This window comes from Zonotrichia albicollis, chromosome 32 (genome assembly GCF_047830755.1).
Source record: "Zonotrichia albicollis isolate bZonAlb1 chromosome 32, bZonAlb1.hap1, whole genome shotgun sequence".
Lineage (NCBI taxonomy): Eukaryota > Metazoa > Chordata > Aves > Passeriformes > Passerellidae > Zonotrichia > Zonotrichia albicollis.
Window position 1 is genome coordinate 1,037,281 of NC_133850.1, and position 24,612 is coordinate 1,061,892.

General features: G+C 59.1%; 4 protein-coding genes across 4 annotated transcripts; all 4 read right to left on the minus strand.

Annotated features, from left to right (window-relative positions):
- Nucleotides 1-109: 109 nt before the first annotated feature.
- On the minus strand, nt 110-4,648 carry LOC141726105 (uncharacterized). The gene is made up of 2 exons (XM_074530425.1): nt 3,169-4,648; nt 110-1,539 (listed from the first exon to the last, which is right to left on the minus strand). The coding sequence occupies exons 1-2, from the start codon at nt 4,482-4,484 to the stop codon at nt 537-539; spliced, it is 2,319 nt and encodes a 772-aa protein (XP_074386526.1). The 5' UTR covers nt 4,485-4,648; the 3' UTR covers nt 110-536.
- A 1,949-nt stretch (nt 4,649-6,597) lies between these two features.
- LOC141725970 (uncharacterized) lies at nt 6,598-8,250 on the minus strand. Its single transcript, XM_074530132.1, has one exon. The coding sequence runs from the start codon at nt 8,248-8,250 to the stop codon at nt 6,844-6,846; it is 1,407 nt and encodes a 468-aa protein (XP_074386233.1). The 3' UTR covers nt 6,598-6,843.
- Nucleotides 8,251-8,305: 55 nt separating this feature from the next.
- LOC141725971 (uncharacterized) lies at nt 8,306-16,649 on the minus strand. Its single transcript, XM_074530133.1, is given in 4 exon segments — nt 8,306-12,170; nt 13,209-13,212; nt 13,707-14,146; nt 14,149-16,649. Coding segments are annotated over 4 exon segments (5,088 nt in total). The 5' UTR covers nt 16,645-16,649; the 3' UTR covers nt 8,306-10,022.
- Nucleotides 16,650-17,332: 683 nt separating this feature from the next.
- LOC141725972 (uncharacterized) lies at nt 17,333-24,604 on the minus strand. Its single transcript, XM_074530134.1, has 4 exons — nt 23,178-24,604; nt 21,199-21,538; nt 20,544-21,123; nt 17,333-19,503 (listed from the first exon to the last, which is right to left on the minus strand). The coding sequence occupies exons 1-4, from the start codon at nt 24,574-24,576 to the stop codon at nt 17,746-17,748; spliced, it is 4,077 nt and encodes a 1,358-aa protein (XP_074386235.1). The 5' UTR covers nt 24,577-24,604; the 3' UTR covers nt 17,333-17,745.
- Between the last annotated feature and the right edge of the window lie 8 nt (nt 24,605-24,612).

The window sequence follows — 24,612 nt, forward strand, 5'->3', positions numbered from 1 at the left end:
AATGGAACCGGAAGTGCGGACAGGGATCGGGATTGGCGACAGGGAATGGGGACCGGGAATGCGGACCAGGAACGGAAACACGAAATGGGGACCAGTATTGGAGACAGGGACCGGGAATGGGGACCCAGACTGGCGATAAGGACCGGCAATGGGAATGGGGACAGGGAATGGGGAGCGTTGGGTTCCCAAAGCCAGGAGGAAACCCCAAATCTGTCCCAGGAACCCTCAACTCTCTCTGGCCCAGCATACCCCTCACCCCCTGGAAGATCCTCCCATGTCCACATCCTCATCTTTGTTAGATGTCTTTATTATTAATCTTGGATTTAAAAACGTGTAGAAAAATAACAAAGAGAAATAAAAAGAAAATCCAGGCCAGGAGGAGCCAGGTGGATGTGGAGCCCCCAGCCAGGTGTCCTCCAAACTGGGATCACCTGGGCTCTTCCCACCGGGGCTCACTGGGGATCATCCAGCACAGACCATCCAGTGTGGGATGGAGCTGGAGCAGCTCACGGAGCTCTTCCCACCCAGGACTGCCCTCAGTGCTGCCTCTTCTGGTGTCTGCTCAAGTGGGAAATTTGAGAAAAGCCCTTCCCACACTGGGGACACTTGTAGGGTCTCTCCCCGGTGTGGATCCTCCTGTGTGTGACCAGAGCTGACGTGTACTTGAATCCCACCCCACATTCGGGACAGCGGAAGGGCCTCTCGTCCGTGTGGATGCGCTGGTGCACGAGGAGATCAGACGAGGTATAAAAGCTCTTCTGGCACTGATCACACTTGTAGGGCCTCTCCCCGGTGTGGATCCTCCTGTGTTTGACGAGGGTTGACTTCTCTTTGAATCCCACCCCACATTCGATACAGCGGAAGGGCCTCTCATGCGTGTGGCTGCGCTGGTGACGGTGGAGCTCAGAGCTGCTCACGAACCTCTTCTGGCACTGCTCACACTCGTAGGGCCTCTCCCCAGTGTGGCTCCTCAGGTGGACAGTCAGGCTGAAGCTGAAGGTGAAGCCTTTCCCACACTGATCACACTTGTGGGGTCTCTCCCCGGTGTGGATCCTCCTGTGTGTGACGAGGGTTGACTTCTCTCTGAATCCCACCCCACAATCGGGACAGCGGAAGGGCCTCTCGTCCGTTTGGATGCGCTGGTGCTTGAGGAGATGAGACGAGGTGTAAAAGCCCTTCTGGCACTGGTCACACTTGTAGGGCCTCTCCCCTGTGTGGCTCCTCAGGTGCACAGTCAGTTCAGGCCTACACCTGAAGCTCCTCCCACACTGGGGACACTCGTAGGGTCTCTCCCCGGTGTGGATACGCTGGTGGGAGATGAGGGTGCTGTTGTCCTTGAAGCCCTTTCCGCAGTCAGGGCAGTAGAAAGGCCTCAGCTCGGTGTGAATGAGCTGGTGACTGAGGAGATGGGAGGACCTGTAAAACCTTTTCTCGCACTGACCACACTCGTAGGGCCTCTCCCCGGTGTGGATCATCCAGTGCCTGTTCAGGGTGGAGACGCGGTTGAAGCGCTTCCCGCAGTCGGGGCACTGGAAGGGCCTCTCGTCCGTGTGTGAGCGCTGGTGCCCCACGAGTTCTGAGCGGCTCCTAAAGCTCTTCTGGCACTGGTCACACTGGTACAGTCGCTCCCCCGTGTGGATTCTGCAATGCTGCATCAGGCAGGATCTGCGCTTGAAGCTCTTCCCACACTCGGAGCACTTGTGGGGCTTCTCCTCCCCTCCCTGGAGCTGCTCATGGAGCCCCAGCTCGGATCTCTGAGCCCCTCCATGGCCCAGGCTGGCTCTTTCCCCCTCGGATCCCCGCGCTCTGCCTTTGCAGCCCCTCCTGCTCAGGGATCTCCGCGGCTTCTCCTCCCCGTTGGCTTCTCCCTGCCGAGCCGTGGAGCCGCTCCAAACGGCCTCTGCCTCCGGCTCCTCGCTGCTCTCCATGCTCAGCTCCTGCTCGGGGGGAGCAAGGACAAGGACACGATGGGATTTGCCCCCACGGGGACAAGGACACGATGGGATTTGCCTCCCCTGCCCCCCACAAAAACCCTCCCGGAGCCCCCCGCGATGGGGTCGGGCCCAGCTCCCCCTCTCCGCTCACCTGCGGGCTCCGGGCGGCGATGCCGGCGGGGCCGGGGCAGCTGCGGCCGGAGCGCGGGAACCGCGTGGTGTTGGGGCGCCTCTTCCTCCCGCTCTTTCTTTTTCTTTGTCCCTCCTCTTCCTTTGTCCCTCCTCTTCCTCCTCCTCCTTCTCCCCCTCGTCTTCCTCCCGCTCCTCCTCCGCTCCGAGTCCGGCCCGGGCAGCGCCGGCACCCAAAAACCGGCGGGGGAGAGGGCGTGGTTATGCAAATCTGAGGAGGAGCGCGCTCTGCGATTGGTCGAAGGGAGGAGCGCGGGATTTGCTCGGTGACGCCATGTTGGGGGGGGTGCTGGAGCGTCCGGGGAGAGCGGAGCGGGAATGGGGACCGGGAATGGGGACCGGGAATGGGGACAGAGAATAGGAACAGGAACCGGGAATGGGGACCGAGAATGGGGACAGGGACCGGAGACCGGGAATGGGAATGGAACCGGAAGTGCGGACAGGGAGCGGGATTGGGGACAGGGAATGGGGACCGGGAATGCGAACCAGGAACGGGAACACGAAATGGGGACCAGTATTGGGGACAGGGAGCGGGAATGGGGACAGGGAATGGAGACCGGGAATGGGGACCCAGACTGGCGATAAGGACCGACAATGGGGACAGGGAATCGGGACCGTTGGGTTCCCAAAGCCAGGAGGAAACCCCAAATCTGTCCCAGGAACCCTCAACCCCCCCGGGCCAGCATCCCCCTCATCGCCTGGAATATCCTCCCATGTCCACATCCTCATCTTTGTTAGATATCTTTATTATTAATCTTGGATTTAAAAACGTGTAGAATAATAACAAAGAGAAAAAAAAAGAATATCCAGGCTACGAGTAGCCAGGTGGATGTGGAGCCCCCAGCCAGGTGTCCTCCAAACTGGGATCACCTGGGCTCTTCCCACCGGGGCTCACTGGGGATCATCCAGCACAGACCATCCAGTGTGGGATGGAGCTGGAGCAGCTCACGGAGCTCTTCCCACCCAGGGCTGCCCTCAGTGCTGGCTCTGTAGGTGTTTGGTCATGCCGCCGCTTGTGGTGAAGCCCTTCCCACACTGGGGACACTTGTGGGGTCTCTCCCCGGTGTGGATCCTCCTGTGTGTGACCAGAGTTGACTTGTGCTTGAATCCCACCCCACATTCAGGACAGCGGAAGGGTTTCTCATCCGTGTGGATGCGCTGGTGCACGAGGAGATCAGACGAGGTGTAAAAGCTCTTCTGGCACTGATCACACTTGTAGGGCCTCTCCCCGGTGTGGATCCTCCTGTGTGTGACGAGGGTTGACTTCTCTTTGAATCCCACCCCACATTCGGGACAGCGGAAGGGCCTCTCGTCCGTGTGGATGCGCTGGTGACGGCGGAGCTCAGAGCTGCTCACGAACCGCTTCTGGCACTGCTCACACTCGTAGGGCCTCTCCCCGGTGTGGATACGCTGGTGCTTGAGGAGATGAGACGAGGTGTAAAAGCTCTTCTGGCACTGACCACACTTGTAGGGCCTCTCCCCTGTGTGGCTCCTCAGGTGCACAGTCAGTTCAGGCCTACACCTGAAGCTCCTCCCACACTGATCACACTTGTAGGGTCTCTCCCCGGTGTGGATACGCTGGTGGGAGATGAGGGTGCTGTTGTGCTTGAAGCCCTTTCCGCAGTCAGGGCAGTAGAAAGGCCTCACCTCGGTGTGAATGAGCTGGTGACAGAGGAGATGGGAGGACGTGTCAAAACTTTTCTCGCACTGACCACACTCGTAGGGCCTCTCCCCGGTGTGGATGCGCCGGTGCTGGTTGAGGTGGGAGACGCGGTTGAAGCCCTTCCCGCAGTCGGGGCACTGGAAGGGCCTCTCGTCCGTGTGTGAGCGCTGGTGCACCAGGAGATCACCGCCTCTCACAAACCTCTTCTGGCACTGGTCACACTGGTACGGTCGCTCCCCCGTGTGGATTCTGCAATGCCGCATCAGGCAGGATCTCCACCTGAAGCTCTTCCCACATTCCGAGCACTTGTGGGGCTTCTCCTCCCCACCCTGGAGCTGCTCATGGACCCCCAGCTCTGAGCTCTGACCCTGCTCCAGGCTGGGTTTTTCTCCCTCAGGTCCCGTGTGGGTTCTCTGGTGCACAATCAGGCAGGATCTGCGCTTGAAGCTCTTCCCACACTCGGAGCACTTGTGGGGCTTCTCCTCCCCACCCTGGAGCTGCTCACGGGGCCCCAGCTCGGATCTCTGAGCCCCTCCATGGCCCAGGCTGGCTCTTTCCCCCTCGGATCCCCGCGCTCTGCCTTTGCAGCCCCTCCTGCTCAGGGATCTCCGCGGCTTCTCCTCCCCGTTGGCTTCTCCCTGCCGAGCCGTGGAGCCGCTCCAAACGGCCTCTGCCTCCGGCTCCTCGCTGCTCTCCATGCTCAGCTCCTGCTCGGGGGGAGCAAGGACAAGGACACGATGGGATTTGCCCCCATGGGGACAAGGACACGATGGGATTTGCCCCCGTGGGGACAAGGACACGATGGGATTTGCCCCCACGCGGACAAGGACACGATGGGATTTGCCTCCCCTGCCCCCCACAAAACCCTCCCGGAGCCCCCCGCGATGGGGTCGGGCCCAGCTCCCCCTCTCCGCTCACCTGCGGGCTCCGGGCGGCGATGCCGGCGGGGCCGCGGCAGCTGCGGCCCGAGCGGGGGAACCGCGTGGGGTTTGGGCGCCTCTTCCTCCCGGTGGTTCGGTTCCTTTGTCCCTCCTCTTCCTTTGTCCCTCCTCTTCCTTTGTCCCTCCTCTTCCTCCTCCTCCTTCTCCCCCTCCTCTCCCTCCCGCTCCTCCTCCGCTCCGAGTACGGCCCGGGCACCGCCGGCCCCCAAAAGCAGGCGGGTAGCGAGGGCGTGGTTATGCAAATTCAGAAGCGGTCGCGCGCTGGGATTGGCGAGAGGGAGGAGCGCGGGGTTTACTCGGTGACGTCATGGCGGGTGGGGAATCGGGAATGGGGACGGGAATGGGGACAGAGATCACGAACGGAAAAGGGACCCTGTGGGGTTCTCAGGGGTCCCAAGATGACTCAAGAGATGATAATTTTGACTCCATGATTTTTTTTTCAGAAAGCTAATTTATTACTTTATTATTGATATATTACAAGAAACTGCTATATGAAAATTATACTAGATTAATAGAAAGCAAGGATTTCATCAGAAAGCTAGAAAATAATAGAAAATTATTATGATAAAATCTTGTGAGTGAATAGAGAGACTGAGAGAGCCAAATTTAATTGGTCATTATTAAAAACAACCACATTAAACCAATCAAGGCGAAATTGCTGCATTCCCCAACTACAGATTATTAGATTTTAATTTTCATTCTTGAGGTCTCTCAGCTCCTCAGGAGGAAAAGATCCCAAGGAAAGGATATTTTAATAAAATGTGTCCGTGACAGGAGTGTGAATACTGGACTGGGAATACAGGAGAGGGGCTGGGATTGGGATCAGGAATCAGAAAATGGGAACGGGACAGGGAACAGAGAAATGGGAATTGGGGACTGGAATAGGAAAAGGGGAACGGGACAGGGAATATGGGAATGGCATCCAGATAGAGAATATGGGACAGGGACAAGTATTGAACCAGGAATGGGATCTGGACTCGGATGAGAGCAGGATCCTGGACAGGGGACAGCAGGAACCAGGACGGGAGGACGTGGGGACACTGCCAGGGCAGGGGGTCCTTGATCTGCTGCCCCAGATGGAGCTGCTGGGCCTGGGGTGCCCAAAGCCCTGAGGAGCCCCCAAATCTGTCCCAGGCACCCTCAACTCCATGGACCCAGCATCCCCCTCATGCCCATCCTTGCTTTATTTTAATGTCTATATTTTCAACCTCAGATTTGGGTGTTTGGAAAGGACAAAGAGAAATAAAAAGAAAATCTAGGCCGTGACGAGCCAGGAGGATGTTGAGCCATCAGCCAGGTGTTCTCCAAACAGGGATCACATGGGCTCTGCCCCCCTGGGCCCACTGGAATCATCCAGAGCAGATTCTCCAATGGTGGAGAAGACATCCAAGGATATCTAGTGTTGCTTAATACCACCAAAATTTGGAAAAAATGAGATTTTTCAAGGGTCAGAAGTTGACAAATCCCGGAGGATGCGGAGCCTTTAGCCAGGTGTGCTCCAAACAGGGATCAAGGGGGTTCTGCTCACCTGGGCTCACAGGGGATCCTCCCATGGGGGATGGATTGATATTGGAGAAGACATCCAAGGCTATCTAGTGTTGCTGAATATCACCAAGATGGGAATAAAAAAAAGGACAAAATTTTTCTAGGGTCAGAAGTTGACAAATGTGCTCTCCACAATGGATTTCTGATCTTGGACTGCGGATGAGTTCAGGTGACCACGGGGAGCCAGGAGGATGTGGAGCCCCCAGCCAGGTGTCTTCTCAACAGGGATCAAGGGGGTTCTGCCCACCTGGGCTCACTGGGGATGATCCAGCACGGATCCTCCCGTGTGAGATGGAGCTGGAGCAGCGCACGGAGCTCTTCCTACCCAGGGCTGCCCTCAGTGCTGCCTCTGTAGGTGTCTGGTCAAAGTGGAGGTTTTAGAAAAGCCCTTCCCACACTGATCACACTCGTGGGGCCTCTCCCTGCTGTGGATGCGCCGGTGCCTGATGAGGGCAGAGCTGAGCCTGAAGCCCTTCCCGCAGTCACGGCAGCGGAACGGCCTCACCTCGGTGTGGATGCGCTGGTGACTGAGGAGATGGGAGCTGCTCTGAAACCTCTTCTGGCACTGATCTCACTCCTGGGGCCTCTCCCCAGTGTGGCTCCTCAGGTGGGCAGTCAGGTGGGAGCTCGCTCTGAAGCCCTTCCCACACTGGGGACACTGGTAGGGCCTCTCCCCGGTGTGGATGCGCCGGTGGGCGACGAGGGTCGAGTTGTGCCTGAATCCCACCCCACAATCGGGACAGCGGAAGGGCCTCTCGTCTGTGTGGATGCGCTGGTGACTGAGGAGATGAGACGAGGTGTAAAAGCCCTTTTGGCATTGATCACACTCGTAGGGTCTCTCCCCAGTGTGGCTTCTCAGGTGCACAGTCAGGCTGGAGCTGGAAGTGAAGCCCTTCCTACACTGGGGACACTCGTAGGGTCTCTCCCCAGTGTGGATACACTTGTGCTTGAGGAGCTGAGACGAGGTGGAAAAGCCCTTCTTGCACTGATCACACTTGTGGGGCCTTTCCCCCGTGTGGCTCCTGAGGTGGACAGTCAGGCTGGAGCTGTCTCTGAAGTCCTTCCCACACTGGGGACATTTGTAGGGTCTCTCCCCGGTGTGGATCCTCCTGTGTCTGACCAGAGCTGAGTTCTGCTTGAATCCCACCCCACATTCGTGACAGCGGAAGGGCCTCTCGTCCGCGTGGATGCGCTGGTGCACGAGGAGATGGGAGCTTTGCAGAAACCTCTTTTGGCACTGATCACACTTATGGAGCCTCTCCCCGGTGTGGATGCGCCGGTGGATGATGAGCTGACAGTTCTTCTTGAAGTCCTTCCCACAATCAGGGCAGCAGAAAGGCCTCTCGTCCGTGTGGATGCGGCGCTGGTGACGGAGGAGATGGGAGCTGCACTGAAAGCTCTTCCGGCACTGATCACACTTATAGGGCCTCTCCCAAGTGTGGCTCCTCACGTGGGAAACCAGGTCAGAACTCAGCATGAAGCTCTTCCCACACAACCCACACGTGTAAGGCCTCTCGCTCACATGGATTCTGCAGTGCTTGATCAGTTTCGATCTCAACATGAAGCTCTTCCCACATTCTGAGCACGTGTGGGGCTTCTGCTCCCCATCCTGGAGCTGCTCTTGGACCCCCAGCTCTGAGCTCTGACCCTGCTCCAGGCTGGGTTTTTCCTCCCCAGATCCCGTGTGGGTTCTCTGGTGCACAATCAGGCAGGATCTCCTCTTGAAGCTCTTCCCACACTCGGAGCACTTGTGGGGCTTCTCCTCCCCTCCCTGGAGCTGCTCACGGGGCCCCAGCTCGGATCTCTGAGCCCCTCCATGGCCCAGGCTGGCTCTTTCCCCCTCGGATCCCCGCGCTCTGCCTTTGCAGCCCCTCCTGCTCAGGGATCTCCGCGGCTTCTCCTCCCCGTTGGCTTCTCCCTGCCGAGCCGTGGAGCCGCTCCAAACGGCCTCTGCCACCGGCTCCTCGCTGCTCTCCATGCTCAGCTCCTGCTCGGGGGGAGCAAGGACAAGGACACGATGGGATTTGCCCCCGTGGGGACAAGGACACGATGGGATTTGCCCTCACGGGGACAAGGACACGATGGGATTTGCCTCCCCTGCCCCCCACAAAAACCCTCCCGGAGCCCCCCGCGATGGGGTCGGGCCGAGCTGTCCTTCTCCGCTCACCTGCGGGCTCCGGGCGGCGATGCCGGCGGGGCCGGGGCAGCTGCGGCCGGAGCGCGGGAACCGCGTGGTGTTGGAGCGGTTCTTCCTCCCGGTATTTCTGTTTCGTTGCCCCTCCTCTTCCTTTGTCCCTCCTCTTTCTCCTTCTCCCCCTCCTCTTCCTCCCGCTCCTCCTCCGCTCCGAGTCCGGCCCGGGCAGCGCCGGCACCCAAAAACCGGCGGGGAGCGAGGGCGGGGTTATGCAAATCAGGGAGCGATCGCGCGCCGGGACTGGTGGGAGGGAGGAGCGCGGGCTTTGCTCGGTGACGTCATGGCTGGGACCGGGATCGGGGATGGGGACCAGGAATGGGGACAGGGACCAGGAAGGAAAAGGGACCCTGTTGTGTTCTCAGGGCTCCCAGGATGGGGGAAGAGATTAAAGTTTTGACTCAATTATTTTATTTTCAGAAAGCTCATTTATTATTTTATTATCGATATACTATATTAGAAGAAAATGCTATATTAGAACTCTTATAAACGAATAGAGAAAAAGATTTCCTATCAAGGCTTGAAAGGAATAGAAAGGAATGATAATAAAATCTTGTGAGTGACCAGAGAGTCTGAGACAGCTGAGCTTTGACTGGCCATTAATTACAAACAACCACACGAGACCAATCAAAGATGAAATTGCTGCATTCCACAGCACCAGATAATTAGTGTTTAAATTTCGTTCTTGAGGTCTCTCAGCTTCCAGGAGAAAAAGATCCTAAGGAAAAGATACTTTAATACAATACATCTATGACAGGAGCGTGAATACTGGACTGGGAATACAGGAGAGGGGCCGGGATTGGGATCAGGAATCAGAAAATGGGAACGGGACAGGGAATAGAGAAATGGGAACTGGGGACTGGAATCGGAAAATGGGAACAGGACAGGGAATACAGGAATGTCAACCTGATAGAGAACATGGGACAGGAACAAGTATTGAACCAGGAATGGGATCTGGACTCGGATGAGAGCAGGATCCTGGACAGGGGACAGCAGGAACCAGGACGGGAGGACGTGGGGACACTGCCAGGGCAGGGGGTCCTTGATCTGCTGCCCCAGATGGAGCTGCTGGGCCTGGGGTGCCCAAAGCCCTGAGGAGCCCCCAAATCTGTCCCAGGCACCCTCAACTCCATGGACCCAGCATCCCCCTCATGCCCATCCTTGTTTCAGTTCAACATCTTTAATACTGCCCACCTGGGCTCACTGGGGACCATCCAGGGCAGATCCTCCAATGGTGGAGAAGACATCCAAGCCTATCTAGTGTTGCTGAAGGCCACCACAGGTTGTAAAAAATGACAGAAAAAATAACAGATAAAAACTTTTGATATCAGAACGTTGACAAATGTGCTCTCCACAATGGATTTCTGATCTTCGACTGCAGATAAATTCAGGTGACCACGGGGAGCCAGGAGGATGTGGAGCCCCCAGCCAGGTGTCTTCGCAACAGGGATCAAGAGGGTTCCTCCCACCTGGGCTCACTGGGAACCATCCTGAGCAGATCCTCCCGTGTGAGATGGAGCTGGAGCAGCGCACGGAGCTCTTCCCACCCAGGGCTGCCCTCAGTGCTGGCTCTTCTGGTGTTTGGTCATGGTGCTGCTTGTGGTGAAGCCCTTCCCACACTGGGGACACTGGTAGGGTCTCTCTCCAGTGTGGATGCGCCGGTGGACGATGAGGTGGGACTTGTGCTTGAATCCCACCCCACATTCGGGACAGCGGAAGGGCCTCTCGTCCGTGTGGATGCGCTGGTGCCTGAGGAGTTCAGACGAGGTGTAAAAGCCCTTCTGGCACTGATCACACTCGTAGGGCCTCTCCCCGGTGTGGCTCCTCAGGTGCACAGTCAGGCTGGAGCTCTGGATGAAACTCTTCCCACACTGGGGACACTTGAAGGGCCTCTCCCCAGTGTGGCTCCTCAGGTGGACAGTCAGGCTGGAGCTGCGTATGAAGCCCTTCCCACACTGGGGACACTCGTGGGGTCTCTCCCCGGTGTGGATGCGCCGGTGCTTGTTGAGAGCTGAGTTGTGCCTGAAGCCCTTCCCGCACTCACGGCAGTGGAACGGCCTCTCCTCGCTGTGAATGAGCTGGTGACTGAGGAGATCGGAGCTGCTCTGAAACTGTTTCCTGCACTGACCACACTCGTACGGCCTCTCCCCGGTGTGGATGCGTCGGTGTGTGTTGAGGTTTGAGACGCTTTTGAAGCCCTTCCCGCAGTCGGGGCACTGGAAGGGCCTCTCGTCTGAGTGTGAGCGCTGGTGCACCACGAGTTCAGAGCTGCTCCTAAACCTCTTCTTGCACTGGTCACACTCGTAGGGTCGCTCCCCCGTGTGGCTCCTCTGGTGGTAAGTCAGTTTGTACTTGGACATGAAACTCTTCCCGCACTCCCCACACTCATAGGGCCTCTCCCCGGTGTGGCTGCTCAGGTGGGCAGTCAGGCTGGAGCTCGCTCTGAAGCTCTTCCCACACTGGGGACACTCGTGGGGTCCCTCCCCAGTGTGGATGCGCAGGTGGGTGATCAGGGCGGACTTTTGCCTGAAGCCCTTCCCGCAGTCACGGCAGTGGAACGGCCTCTCCTCGCTGTGAATGAGCTGGTGACGGAGGAGATGGGAGCTGCTCAGGAACCTCTTCTTGCACTGATCACACTCGTAGGGCCTCTCCCCGGTGTGGCTCCTCAGGTGGACTGAAAGGGTGGAGCTGTCTCTAAAGCTCTGCCCACACTCCCCACACTCATAGGGCTTCTCCCCGGTGTGGATTCGCTGGTGGATGATGAGGCTGCACTTTTGCCTGAATGCCTTTCCACAATCGGGACAGCGGAAGGGCCTCTCCTTGGTGTGAATGCTCTGGTGACTGACGAGATGGGAGTTGGTGTAAAACCTCTGATGGCATTCATCACACTCATAGGGCTTCTCCCCGGTGTGGCTCCTCAGGTGGATAATCAGATAGGAGCTCTTGGTGAAACTCTTGCCACACTGGGGACACTCATAGGGCCTCTCCCCAGTGTGGATCCTCAGGTGCACAGTCAGGCTGGAGCTGTGGGTGAAACTCTTCCCACACTGGGGACACTCATGGGGTCTCTCCCCAGTGTGAATGCGCCGGTGGGTGGTGAGAGCGGAATTGTCCCTGAATCCCTTCCCACAATCAGGACAGCGGAACGGCCGCTCCTCGGTGTGAATCCACTGGTGATTACGAAGATTGGAGCTGCTCAAGAACCTCTTCGTGCACTGGCGACACTCGTAGGGTCGTTCCCCCGTGTGGCTCCTCAGGTGGGCAGTCAGTTTGGACCTACACCTGAAGCTCTTCCCACACTCGGAGCACTTGTGGGGCTTCTCCTCCCCAACCTGGAGCTGCTCTTGGACCCCCAGCTCTGACCTCTGACCCTGCTCCAGGCTGGGTTTTTCCCCCTCAGATCCCGTGTGGGTTCTCTGGTGCACAATCAGGCAGGATCTCCTCTTGAAGCTCTTCCCACACTCGGAGCACTTGTGGGGCTTCTCCTCCCCTTCCTGGAGCTGCTCACGGGGCCCCAGCTCGGATCTCTGAGCCCCTCCATGGCCCAGGCTGGCTCTTTCCCCCTCGGATCCCCGCGCTCTGCCTTTGCAGCCCCTCCTGCTCAGGGATCTCCGCGGCTTCTCCTCCCCGTTGGCTTCTCCCTGCCGAGCCGTGGAGCCGCTCCAAACGGCCTCTGCCTCCGGCTCCTCGCTGCTCTCCATGCTCAGCTCCTGCTCGGGGGGAGCAAGGACAAGGACACGATGGGATTTGCCCCCACGGGACAAAGGACACGATGGGATTTGCCCCCGTGGGGACAAGGACACGATGGGATTTGCCCCCACGGGACAAAGGACACGATGGGATTTGCCCCCGTGGGGACAAGGACACGATGGGATTTGCCTCCCCCTCCCCCCATAAAAAACCCTCCCGGAGCCCCCCGCGATGGGGTCGGGCCCAGCTCCCCCTCTCCGCTCACCTGCGGGCTCCGGGCGGCGATGCCGGCGGGGCCGGGGCAGCTGCGGCCGGAGGGCGGGAACCGCGTGGTGTTGGGACGCCTCTTCCTCCCGGTGTTTCTGTTTCGTTGTCCCTCCTCTTCCTTTGTCCCTCCTCTTCCTTTGTCCCTCCTCCTCCTGCTTCTCTTCCCCCGCTCCGACTCCGCTCCGAGTCCGGCCCGGGCGGCTCCGGCACCCAAAAGCAGGCGGGGAGCGAGGGCGTGGTTATGCAAATACAAGAGCGATCGCGCGCTGGGATTGGTGGGAGGGAGGAGCGCAGGGTTTGCTGGGTGACGTCATGGCTGGGACCGGGACCGGGAATCGGGACCAGGAATGGGGACAGGGACCAGGAAGGAAAAGGGACCCTGTTGTGTTCTCAGGGCTCCCAGGATGGGGGAAGAGATTAAAGTTTTGACTCCGTGTTTTTATTTTCAGAAAGCTCATTTATTATTTTATTATTGATATACTATATTAGAAGAAAATACTATGTTAAAACACTAATAAAGAATAGAGAATAGGATTTCATATTAAGGCTTGAAAGGAATGATAATAAAATCTTGTGAGTGACCAGAGAGTCTGAGACAGCTGAGCTTTGACTGGCCATTAATTACAAACAACCACATGAGACCAATCAAAGATGAAATGGCAGCATTCCACATCACCAGATAATTAGTGTTTAAATTTCGTTCTTGAGGTCTCTCAGCTTCTAAAGAGAAAAAGACCCTAAGGAAAAAACATTTTAATAAAATATATCTGTGACAGGAGCATGAATACTGGACTGGGAATACAGGAGAGGGGCTGGGATTGGGATCAGGAATCAGAAAATGGGAACGGGACAGGGAATAGAGAAATGGGAATTGGGGACAGGAATAGGAAAAGGGGAACGGGACAGGGAATACGGGAATGGCATCCAGATAGAGAATATGGGACAGGGACAAGTATTGAACCAGGAATGGGATCTGGACTCGGATGAGAGCAGGATCCTGGACAGGGGACAGCAGGAACCAGGACGGGAGGACGTGGGGACACTGCCAGGGCAGGGGGTCCTTGATCTGCTGCCCCAAATGGAGCTGCTGGGCCTGGGGTGCCCAAAGCCCTGAGGAGCCCCCAAATCTGTCCCAGGCACCCTCAACTCCATGCACCCAGCATCCCCCTCATGCCCATCCTTGTTTCAGTTCAACGTCTTTAATACTGCCCCCCTGGGCTCACTGGGGACCATCCAGGGCAGATCCTCCCGTGGTGGAGAAGACATCCAAGCCTATCTAGTGTTGCTGAAGGCCACCACAGGTTGTAAAAAATGACAGAAAAAATAACAGATAAAAACATTTGATATCAGAACGTTGACAAATGTGCTCTCCATAATTGATTTCTGATCTTCGACTGCAGATAAATTCAGGTGACCACGGGGAGCCAGGAGGATGTGGAGTCCCCAGCCAGGTGTGCTCGAAACAAGGATCAAGGGGGCTCTGCCCACCTGGGCTCACTGCGGACCATCCTGAGCAGATCCTCCCGTGTGAGATGGAGCTGGAGCAGCGCACGGAGCTCTTCCCACCCAGGGCTGCCCTCAGTGCTGGCTCTTCTGGTGTCTGGTCATGCTGCTGCTTGTGGTGAAGCCCTTCCCACACTGGGGACACTTGTGGGGTATCTCCCCGGTGTGTATGCGCCCGTGGGCGATGAGGTGGGAGTTGTGTTTGAATCCCACCCCACAATCGGGACAGCGGAAGGGCCTCTCGTCCGTGTGGATGCGCTGGTGCCTGAGGAGTTCAGACGAGGTGTAAAAGCCCTTCTGGCACTGATCACACTTGTAGGGCCTCTCCCCAGTGTGGCTTCTGAGGTGGACAGTCAGGCTGGAGTTCTGGATGAAACTCTTCCCACACTGGGGACACTCATAGGGCCTCTCGCCGGTGTGGATGCGCCGGTGGATGATGAGGGCAGAGTTGTGCTTGAATCCCACCCCACAATCGGGACAGCGGAAGGGCCTCTCGTCCGTGTGGATGCGCTGGTGCCTGAGGAGTTCAGACGAGGTGTAAAAGCCCTTCTGGCACTGATCACACTCGTAGGGCCTCTCCCCGGTGTGACTCCTCAGGTGCACAGTCAGGCTGGAGCTGTGTATGAAGCCCTTCCCACACTGGGGACACTCGTAGGGCCCCTCCCCGGTGTGGCTGCGCCGGTGCTTGTTGAGGGCAGAGTTGTGCCTGAAGCCCTTCCCGCAGTCACGGCAGTGGAACGGCCTCTCCTCGCTGTGAATGAGCTGGTGACTGAGGAGATTGGAGCTGCTCCGAAACCGTTTCCTGCACTGACCACACTTGTAGGGCCTCTCCCCGGTGTGGATCATCCGGTGCCTGTTGAGGTCGGAGACGCTTTTGAAGGCCATCCCGCAGTCGGGGCACTGGAAGGGCCTCTCGTCCGTGTGTGAGCGCTGGTGCACCACGAGATCAGAGCTGCTCACAAACCTCTTCTTGCACTGGTCACACTCGTAGGGTCGTTCCCCTGTGTGGCTCCTCTGGTGGTAAGTCAGTTTGGACTTGGACATGAAACTCTTCCCGCACTCCCCACACTCATAGGGCCTCTCCCCGGTGTGGCTGCTCAGGTGGGCTCTCAGGTGGGACCTCTCTCTGAAGCTCTTCCCACACTGGGGACACTCATAGGGCCTCTCCCCGGTGTGGCTCCTCAGGTGGGCAGTCAGGCTGGAGCTCACCCTGAAGCTCTTCCCACACTGGGGACACTCGTGGGGTCTCTCCCCAGTGTGGATGCGCCGGTGGGTGATCAGAGCCTCCTTGCGCCTGAAGCCCTTCCCACAGTCACGGCACTGGAATGGCCTCTCCTCGGTGTGGATGAGCTGGTGCTGGAGGAGATGGGAGCTCCTCAGAAACCTCTTCTGGCACTGATCACACTCATAGGGTCTCTCCCCGGTGTGGCTCCTCAGGTGGGCAGTCAGGCTGGAGCTCGCTGTGAAGCTCTTCCCACACTGGGGACACTCATAGGGTCCCTCCCCGGTGTGGATGCGCCGGTGGGTGATCAAGGCGGACTTTTGCCTGAAGCCCCTCCCGCAGTCACGGCACTGGAACGGCCTCTCCTCGGTGTGAATGAGCTGGTGACGGAGGAGACTGGAGCTGCTCAGGAACCTCTTATTGCACTGATCACACTCGTAGGGTCCTTCCCCCGTGTGGCTCCTCAGGTGGACTGAAAAGTTGGAGCTGTCTCTAAAGCTCTGCCCACACTCCCCACACTTATAGGGCTTCTCCCCGGTGTGGATTCGCTGGTGGGTGACGAGCCTGGACTTTTGCCTGAATCCCTTTCCGCAATCGGGACAGCGGAAGGGCCTCTCCTTGGTGTGAATGCGCTGGTGAATGACGAGATGGGAGTTGGTGTAAAACCTCTGATGGCATTCATCACACTCATAGGGCTTCTCCCCGGTGTGGCTCCTCAGGTGGATAATGAGATTGGAGCTCTTGGTGAAACTCTTGGCACACTGGAGACACTCATAGGGCCTCTCCCCAGTGTGGATCCTCAGGTGCACAGTCAGGCTGGAGCTGTGGGTGAAACTCTTCCCACACTGGGGACACTCATACGGTCTCTCCCCAGTGTGAATGCGCCGGTGGGTGGTGAGAGCGGAATTGTCCCTGAATCCCTTCCCACAATCAGGACAGCGGAACGGCCGCTCCTCGGTGTGAACCCGCTGGTGACTACGAAGATTGGAGCTGCTCAAGAACCTCTTCTTGCACTGGTGACACTCGTAGGGTCGTTCCCCCGTGTGGCTCCTCAGGTGGGCAGTCAGTTTGGACCTACACCTGAAACTCTTCCCACACTCGGAGCACTTGTGGGGCTTCTCCTCCCCATCCTGGAGCTGCTCTTGGACCCCCAGCTCTGAGCTCTGACCCTGCTCCAGGCTGGGTTTTTCCTCCTCAGATCCCGTGTGGGTTCTCTGGTGCACAATCAGGCAGGATCTCCTCTTGAAGCTCTTCCCACACTCGGAGCACTTGTGGGGCTTCTCCTCCCCACCCTGGAGCTGCTCACGGGGCCCCAGCTCGGATCTCTGAGCCCCTCCATGGCCCAGGCTGGCTCTTTCCCCCTCGGATCCCCGCGCTCTGCCTTTGCAGCCCCTCCTGCTCAGGGATCTCCGCGGCTTCTCCTCCCCGTTGGCTTCTCCCTGCCGAGCCGTGGAGCCGCTCCAAACGGCCTCTGCCACCGGCTCCTCGCTGCTCTCCATGCTCAGCTCCTGCTCGGGGGGAGCAAGGACAAGGACACGATGGGATTTGCCCCCGTGGGGACAAGGACACGATGGGATTTGCCCCCACGGGGACAAGGACACGATGGGATTTGCCTCCCCTGCCCCCCACAAAAACCCTCCCGGAGTCCCCCGCGATGGGGTCGGGCCCAGCTCCCCCTCTCCGCTCACCTGCGGGCTCCGGGCGGCGATGCCGGCGGGGCGGGGCAGCTGCGGCCGGAGCGCGGGAACCGCGCGGGTTTCGGGCGCCTCTTCCTCCCGGTGTTTCTGTTTCGTTGTCCCTCCTCTTCCTTTGTCCCTCCTCTTCCTTTGTCCCTCCACCTCCTCCTCCTCCTCCCCCTCCTCTTCCTCCCGCTCCTCCTCAGCTCCGAGTCCGGCCCGGGCAGCGCCGGCCCCCAAAAGCCGGCGGGGAAGAAAGGCGTGGTTATGCAAATTTGAGCGCGATCGCGCGCTGGGATTGGTGGGAGGGTGGAGCGCGGGGTTTGCTCGGTGACGTCGCTGCGGGGGGGAGTTGGAGCGTCCGGAGACAGCGGCCGGGAATGGGGACCGGGAATGGGAACAGGGACCGGGAATCGGGACAAGGAATGGGGACTGGTAATGGGAATGGAACCGGGAATGCGGACAGGGAGCAGGATTGGGGACAGGGAATGGGAACAGGGAATGGGGACCAGTATTAGGGACACAGACTGGAATTAAGGAGCGGTAATAGAAATGAGGACAGGGAATGGCGACCGTGGGGTTCCCAAAGTCCTAAGGAAGCCCCAAATCTGTCCCAGGAACTCTCAACTCCCTCTAGCCCAGCATGTCCCTCACCCCCTGTAAGATGCCCCCATGTCCACATCCTCATTTTGGTTCAATGTCTTTATTATTAACCTCGCATTTAGAAACGTGTATAAAAATAACAAAAAGAAAATGCAGGCCACGAGGAGCCAGGTGGATGTGGAGCCCCCAGCCAGGTGTGCTCCAAACAAGGATGAAGGGTGCTCTGCACTCCTGGACTCACTGGGGACCATCCTGAGCAGATCCTCCCATGTGAGATGGAGCTGGAGCAGGGCACGGAGCTCTTCCCACCCAGGGCTGCCCTCAGTGCTGGCTCTTCTGGTGTTTGGTCATGCTGCCGCTTGTGGTGAAGCTCTTCCCACACTGGGAACACTGGTAGGGTCTCTCCCCGGTGTGGATCCTCCTGTGTGTGATGAGGCTTGACTTCTCTTTGAATCCCACCCCACAATCGGGACAGCGGAAGGGCCTCTCATCCGTGTGGATGCGCTGGTGCTTGAGCAGATCAGACGAGGAGTAAAAGCCCTTCTGGCACTGATCACACTTGTAGGGTCTCTCCCCGGTGTGGATACGCTGGTGGGTGATGAGGTTGCTGTTGTTCTTGAAACCCTTTCCGCAGTCAGGGCAGTAGAAAGGCCTCAGCTCGGTGTGAATGAGCTGGTGACGGAGGAGATGGGAGGACGTGTCAAACCTTTTCTCGCACTGATCACACTCGTAGGGCCTCTCCCCGGTGTGGATCATCCGGTGCCTGTTCAGGGTGGAGATGCGGTTGAAGCGCTTCCCGCAGTCGGGGCACTGGAAGGGCCTCTCGTCCGTGTGTGAGCGCTGGTGCCCCACGAGATCACCACTGCTCATAAAGCTCTTCTGGCACTGGTCACACTGGTAGGGTCGCTCCCCCGTGTGGCTCCTCTGGTGGTAAATCAGGTGGTGCTTGGACGTGTAGCTCTTCCCGCACTCCCCACACTCAAAGGGCCTCTCCCCGGTGTGGCTCCTCAGGTGGGCAGTCAGGTAGGACCTTGCTCTGAAGCTCTTCCCACACCGGGGACACTCGTGGGGTCTCTCCCCGGTGTGGATGCGCCGGTGGGTGTTGAGGTGGGACTTTTGCCTGAAGCCCTTCCCGCACTCACGGCAGTGGAACGGCCTCTCCTCGCTGTGAATGAGCTGGTGACTGAGGAGATTGGAGCTGCTCCGAAACCGTTTCCTGCACTGACCACACTCGTAGGGCCTCTCCCCGGTGTGGATGCGCCGGTGTGTGTTGAGGTTAGAGACGCGGTTGAAGCCCGTCCCGCAGTCGGGGCACTGGAAGGGCCTCTCGTCCGTGTGTGAGCGCTGGTGCACCAGGAGATCAGAGCTGCCCATAAAGCTGTTCTGGCACTGGTCACACTCGTAGGGTCGTTCCCCCGTGTGGCTCCTCAGGTGGACTGAAAGGTTGGAGCTGTCTCTAAAGCTCTTCCCACACTCCCCACACTCATAGGGCTTCTCCCCGGTGTGGATTCGCTGGTGGATGACGAGGCTGCACTTTTGCCTGAATGCCTTTCCGCAATCGAGACAGCGGAAGGGCCTCTCCTTGGTGTGAATGCTCTGGTGACTGACGAGATGGGAGTTGGTGTAAAACCTCTGATGGCATTCAGCACACTCAAAGGGCTTCTCCCCAGTGTGTCTCCTCAGGTGGACAGTCAGTTTGGATCTCCACCTGAAGCTCTTCCCACACTCGGAGCACTTGTGGGGCTTCTCCTCCCCTCCCTGGAGCTGCTCACGGGGCCCCAGCTCGGATCTCTGAGCCCCTCCATGGCCCAGGCTGGCTCTTTCCCCCTCGGATCCCCGCGCTCTGCCTTTGCAGCCCCTCCTGCTCAGGGATCTCCGCGGCTTCTCCTCCCCGTTGGCTTCTCCCTGCCGAGCCGTGGAGCCGCTCCAAACGGCCTCTGCCACCGGCTCCTCGCTGCTCTCCATGCTCAGCTCCTGCTCGGGGGGAGCAAGGACAAGGACACGATGGGATTTGCCCCCGTGGGGACAAGGACACGATGGGATTTGCCTCCCCTGCCCCCCACAAAAACCCTCCCGGAGCCCCCCGCGATGGGGTCGGGCCGAGCTCCCCCTCTCCGCTCACCTGCGGGCTCCGGGCGGCGATGCCGGCGGGGCCGGGGCAGCTGCGGCCGGAGCGCGGGAACCGCGCGGTGTTCGGGCGCCTCTTCCTCCCGCTCTTTCTTTTCCTTTGTCCCTCCTCTTCCTTTGTCCCTCCTCTTCCTCCTCCTCCTTCTCCCCCTCCTCTTCCTCCCGCTCCTCTTCCTCTCCGAGACCGGCCCGGGCAGCGCCGGCCCCCAAAAGCAGGCCGGGGAGTGAGGGCGTGGTTATGCAAATCCGAGGACGAGCGCGCTCTGCGATTGGTGGGAGGGAGGAGCGCGGGGTTTGCTCGGTGACGCCATGTTGGGGGGGTGCTGGAGCCTCCGGGGAGAGCGGAGCGGGAATGGGGACAGGGAATGGGAACCGGAACCGGGAATGGGGACCGGGAATGGGGACAGGGACCGGAGACCGGGAATGGGAATGGAACCGGAAGTGCGGACAGGGAGCGGGATTGGGGACAAGGAATGGGGACCGGGAATGCGGACCAGGAGTGGGAACAGGAAATTGGGACCAGTATTGGGGACTGGGACCGGGAATGGGAACAGGGAATGGAGGCAGGGAATGGGGCCCAGACTGGGGATAAGGACCGGCAATGGGAATGGGGACAGCGAATGGCGACCGTGGGCTTCCCAAAGTCCTAAGGAAGCCCAAAATCTGTCCCAGGAACGCTCAACTCCCTCTGGCCCAGCATCCTCCTCATCCCCCTGAAGATCCCCCCATGTCCACATCCTCGTCTTGGTTCAACGTCTTTATTATTAACCTTGGATTTAGAAACATGTATAAAAATCACAAAGAGAAATAAAAAGAAAATCCAGGCCAGGAGGAGCCAGGTGGATGTGGAGCCCCCAGCCAGGTGTCCTCCAAACTGGGATCACCTGGGCTCTTCCCACCGGGGCTCACTGGGGATCATCCAGCACAGACCATCCAGTGTGGGATGCAGCTGGAGCAGCGCACGGAGCTCTTCCCACACAGGGCTGCCCTCAGTGCTGGCTCTGTAGGTGTCTGCTGAAGCTGGAAATTCGAGAAAAGCTCTTCCCACACTGGGGACACTCATAGGGTCTCTCCCCGGTGTGGATCCTCCTGTGTGTGACCAGAGCTGACTTGTACTTGAATCCCACCCCACATTCGGGACAGCTGAAGGGCCTCTCGTCCGTGTGGATGCGCTGGTGAAGGAGGAGGTCAGACGAGGTGGAACAGCCCTTCTGGCACTGATCACACTTGTAGGGCCTCTCCCCGGTGTGGCTTCTGAGGTGGACAGTCAGGGTGGAGCTCTCTCTGAAGCTCTTCCCACACTGGGGACACTCGTGGGGTCTCTCCCCGGTGTGGATGCGCCGGTGGAAGAAGAGGTTGGAGCTGTGCCTGAAGCCCTTCCCGCAGTCAGGGCAGCGGAACGGCCTCTCCTCGGTGTGGGTGATCTGGTGGCTGAGGAGCAGGGTGCTGGTCCGAAACCTCATCTGGCACTGACCACACTCGTAGGGCCTCTCCCCGGTGTGGATGCGCCGGTGCTGGTTGAGGTGGGAGACGCGGTTGAAGCCCTTCCCGCAGTCGGGGCACTGGAAGGGCCTCTCGTCCGTGTGTGAGCGCTGGTGCACCACGAGATCAGAGCTGCTCACAAACCTCTTCTGGAACTGGTCACACTCGTAGGGTCGCTCACCCGTGTGGGTTCTCTGGTGGAGAGTCAGTTTGTAGCTCTCTCTGAAGCTCTTCCCACACTCCCCACACTCATAGGGCGTCTCCCCGGTGTGGATTCGCTGGTGGATCACGAGGGTGGACCTTTCCCTGAATCCCTTTCCACAATCAGGACAGCAAAATGGTCGCTTGTTGGTGTGAATGCGCTGGTGACGGACCAGATGGGCGCTGCTGTAAAACCTCTGATGGCATTCATCACACTCAAAGGGCTTCTCCCCGGTGTGGCTCCTCAGGTGGACAGTCAGTGTGGATCTCCACCTGAAGCTCTTCCCACATTCGGAGCACGTGTGGGGCTTCTCCTCCCCACCCTGGAGCTGCTCACGGGGCCCCAGCTCGGATCTCTGAGCCCCTCCATGGCCCAGGCTGGCTCTTTCCCCCTCGGATCCCCGCGCTCTGCCTTTGCAGCCCCTCCTGCTCAGGGATCTCCGCGGCTTCTCCTCCCCGTTGGCTTCTCCCTGCCGAGCCGTGGAGCCGCTCCAAACGGCCTCTGCCACCGGCTCCTCGCTGCTCTTCATGCTCAGCTCCTGCTCGGGGGGAGCAAGGACAAGGACACGATGGGATTTGCCCCCGTGGGGACAAGGACACGATGGGATTTGCCCCCACGTAGACAAGGACACGATGGGATTTGCCCCCATGGGGACAAGGACACGATGGGATTTGCCCCCACGGGGACAAGGACACGATGGGATTTGCCTCCCCTGCCCCCCACAAAAACCCTCCCGGAACCCCCCGCGATGGGGTCGGGCCCAGCTCCCCCTCTCCGCTCACCTGCGGGCTCCCGGCGGCGATGCCGGCGGGGCCGGGGCAGCTGCGGCCGGAGCGGGGGAACCGGGTGGTGTTGGGGCGCCTCTTCCTCCCGGTGTTTCTGTTTCGTTGTCCCTCTTTTTCCTTTGTCCCTCCTCCTCCTCCCCCTCCTCTTCCTCCCGCTCCTCCTCAGCTCCGAGTCCGGCCCGGGCAGCGCCGGCCCCCAAAAGCCGGCGGCGAAGGAGGGCGTGGTTATGCAAATCAGAGAGCGATCGCGCTGGGATTGGTGGGAGGGTGGAGCGCGGGGTTTTCTCCGTGACGTCACTGCGGGGGGGGAGTTGGAGCGTCCGGAGACAGCGGCCGGGAATGGAGACCGGGAATGGGAACAGGGACCGGGAATCGGGAGAAGGAATGGGGACTTGTAATGCTAATGGAACCGGAAATGCGGACAGGGAGCGGGACTGGGGACAGGGAATAGGGACCAGTATTGAGGACAGGGAGAGGAAATGGGGACAGGGAAGGGGGACCACTATTGAGAACCCAGACTGGAATTAGGGAGCGGTAATGGAAATGAGGACAGGGAATGGCGACCGTAGGGTTCCCAAAGTCCTAAGGAAGCCCCAAATCTGTCCCAGGAACTCTCAACTCCCTCTAGCCCAGCATGTCCCTCACCCCCTGGAAGAACCCCCCATGTCAACATCCTCATCTTGGTTCAACGTCTTTATTATTAACCTCGGATTTAGAAACGTGTATAAAAATAACAAAAAGAAAATGCAGGCCACGAGGAGCCAGGTGGATGTGGAGCCCCCAGCCGGGTGTCCTCCAAACAAGGATCAAGGGGGCTCTGCCCACCTGGGCTCACTGGAGACCATCCTGAGCAGATCCTCCCGTGTGAGATGGAGCTGGAGCAGCGCACGGAGCTCTTCCCACCCAGGGCTGCCCTCAGTGCTGGCTCTTCTGGTGTTTGGTCATGCTGCCGCTTGCGATGAAGCCCTTCCCACACTGGGGACACTGGTAGGGTCTCTCCCCGGTGTGGATGCGCCGGTGGACGATGAGGGCAGAGTTGTGTTTGAATCCCACCCCACAATCGGGACAGCGGAAGGGCCTCTCGTCCGTGTGGATGCGCTGGTGACTGAGGAGTTCAGACGAGGTGTAAAAGCCCTTCTGGCACTGATCTCACTTGTAGGGCCTCTCCCCGTTGTGGATTCTGAGGTGGACAGTCAGCTTGGAGCTCTGGATAAAACTCTTCCCACACTGGGGACACTCATAGGGCCTCTCCCCAGTGTGGATGCGCCGGTGGACGATGAGGGCAGAGTTGTGCTTGAATCCCACCCCACAATCGGGACAGCGGAAGGGCCTCTCGTCCGTGTGGATGCGCTGGTGACTGAGGAGTTCAGACGAGGTGTAAAAGCCCTTCTGGCACTGATCACACTTGTAGGGCCTCTCCCCGTTGTGGATTCTGAGGTGGACAGTCAGCTTGGAGCTCTGGATAAAACTCTTCCCACACTGGGGACACTCATAGGGCCTCTCACCGGTGTGGATGCTCCTCAGGTGGGCAGTCAGGTGGGAGCTCGCTCTGAAGCCCTTCCCACACTGGGGACACTGGTAGGGCCTCTCCCCAGTGTGGATGCGCCGGTGGATGATGAGGGCAGAGTTGTGCTTGTATCCCACCCCACAATCGGGACAGCGGAAGGGCCTCTCGTCCGTGTGGATGCGCTGGTGAAGGAGGAGTTCAGACGAGGTGTAAAAGCCCTTCTGGCACTGATCACACTTGTAGGGCCTCTCCCCGGTGTGGCTCCTCAGGTGCACAGTCAGGCTGGAGCTGTCTATGAAGCCCTTCCCACACTGGGGACACTTGAAGGGCCTCTCCCCAGTGTGGCTTCTGAGGTGGACAGTCAGGCTGTAGCTCGCTCTGAAGCTCTTCCCACACTGGGGACACTCGTGGGGTCTCTCCCCGGTGTGGATGCGCCGGTGCCTGTTGAGGTGGGAGACTCTTTTGAAGCCCGTCCCGCAGTCGGGGCACTGGAAGGGCCTCTCGTCCGTGTGTGAGCGCTGGTGCACCAGGAGATCACCGCCCCTCACAAACCTCTTCTGGCACTGGTCACACTGGTAGGGTCGTTCCCCTGTGTGGCTCCTGTGGTGGACAATGAGGTGGGAGCTCAAGGTGAAGGCCTTCCCACACTCGGAGCACTTGTGGGGCTTCTCCTCCCCACCCTGGAGCTGCTCATGGACCCCCAGCTCTGAGCTCTGACCCTGCTCCAGGCTGGGTTTTTCCCCCTCAGGTCCCGTGTGGGTTCTCTGGTGCACAATCAGGCAGGATCTCCTCTTGAAGCTCTTCCCACACTCGGAGCACTTGTGGGGCTTCTTCTCCCCACCCTGGAGCTGCTCACGGGGCCCCAGCTCGGATCTCTGAGCCCCTCCATGGCCCCGGCTGGCTCTTTCCCCCTCGGATCCCCGCGCTCTGCCTTTGCAGCCCCTCCTGCTCAGGGATCTCCGCGGCTTCTCCTCCCCGTTGGCTTCTCCCTGCCGAGCCGTGGAGCCGCTCCAAACGGCCTCTGCCACCGGCTCCTCGCTGCTCTCCATGCTCAGCTCCTGCTCGGGGGGAGCAAGGACAAGGAC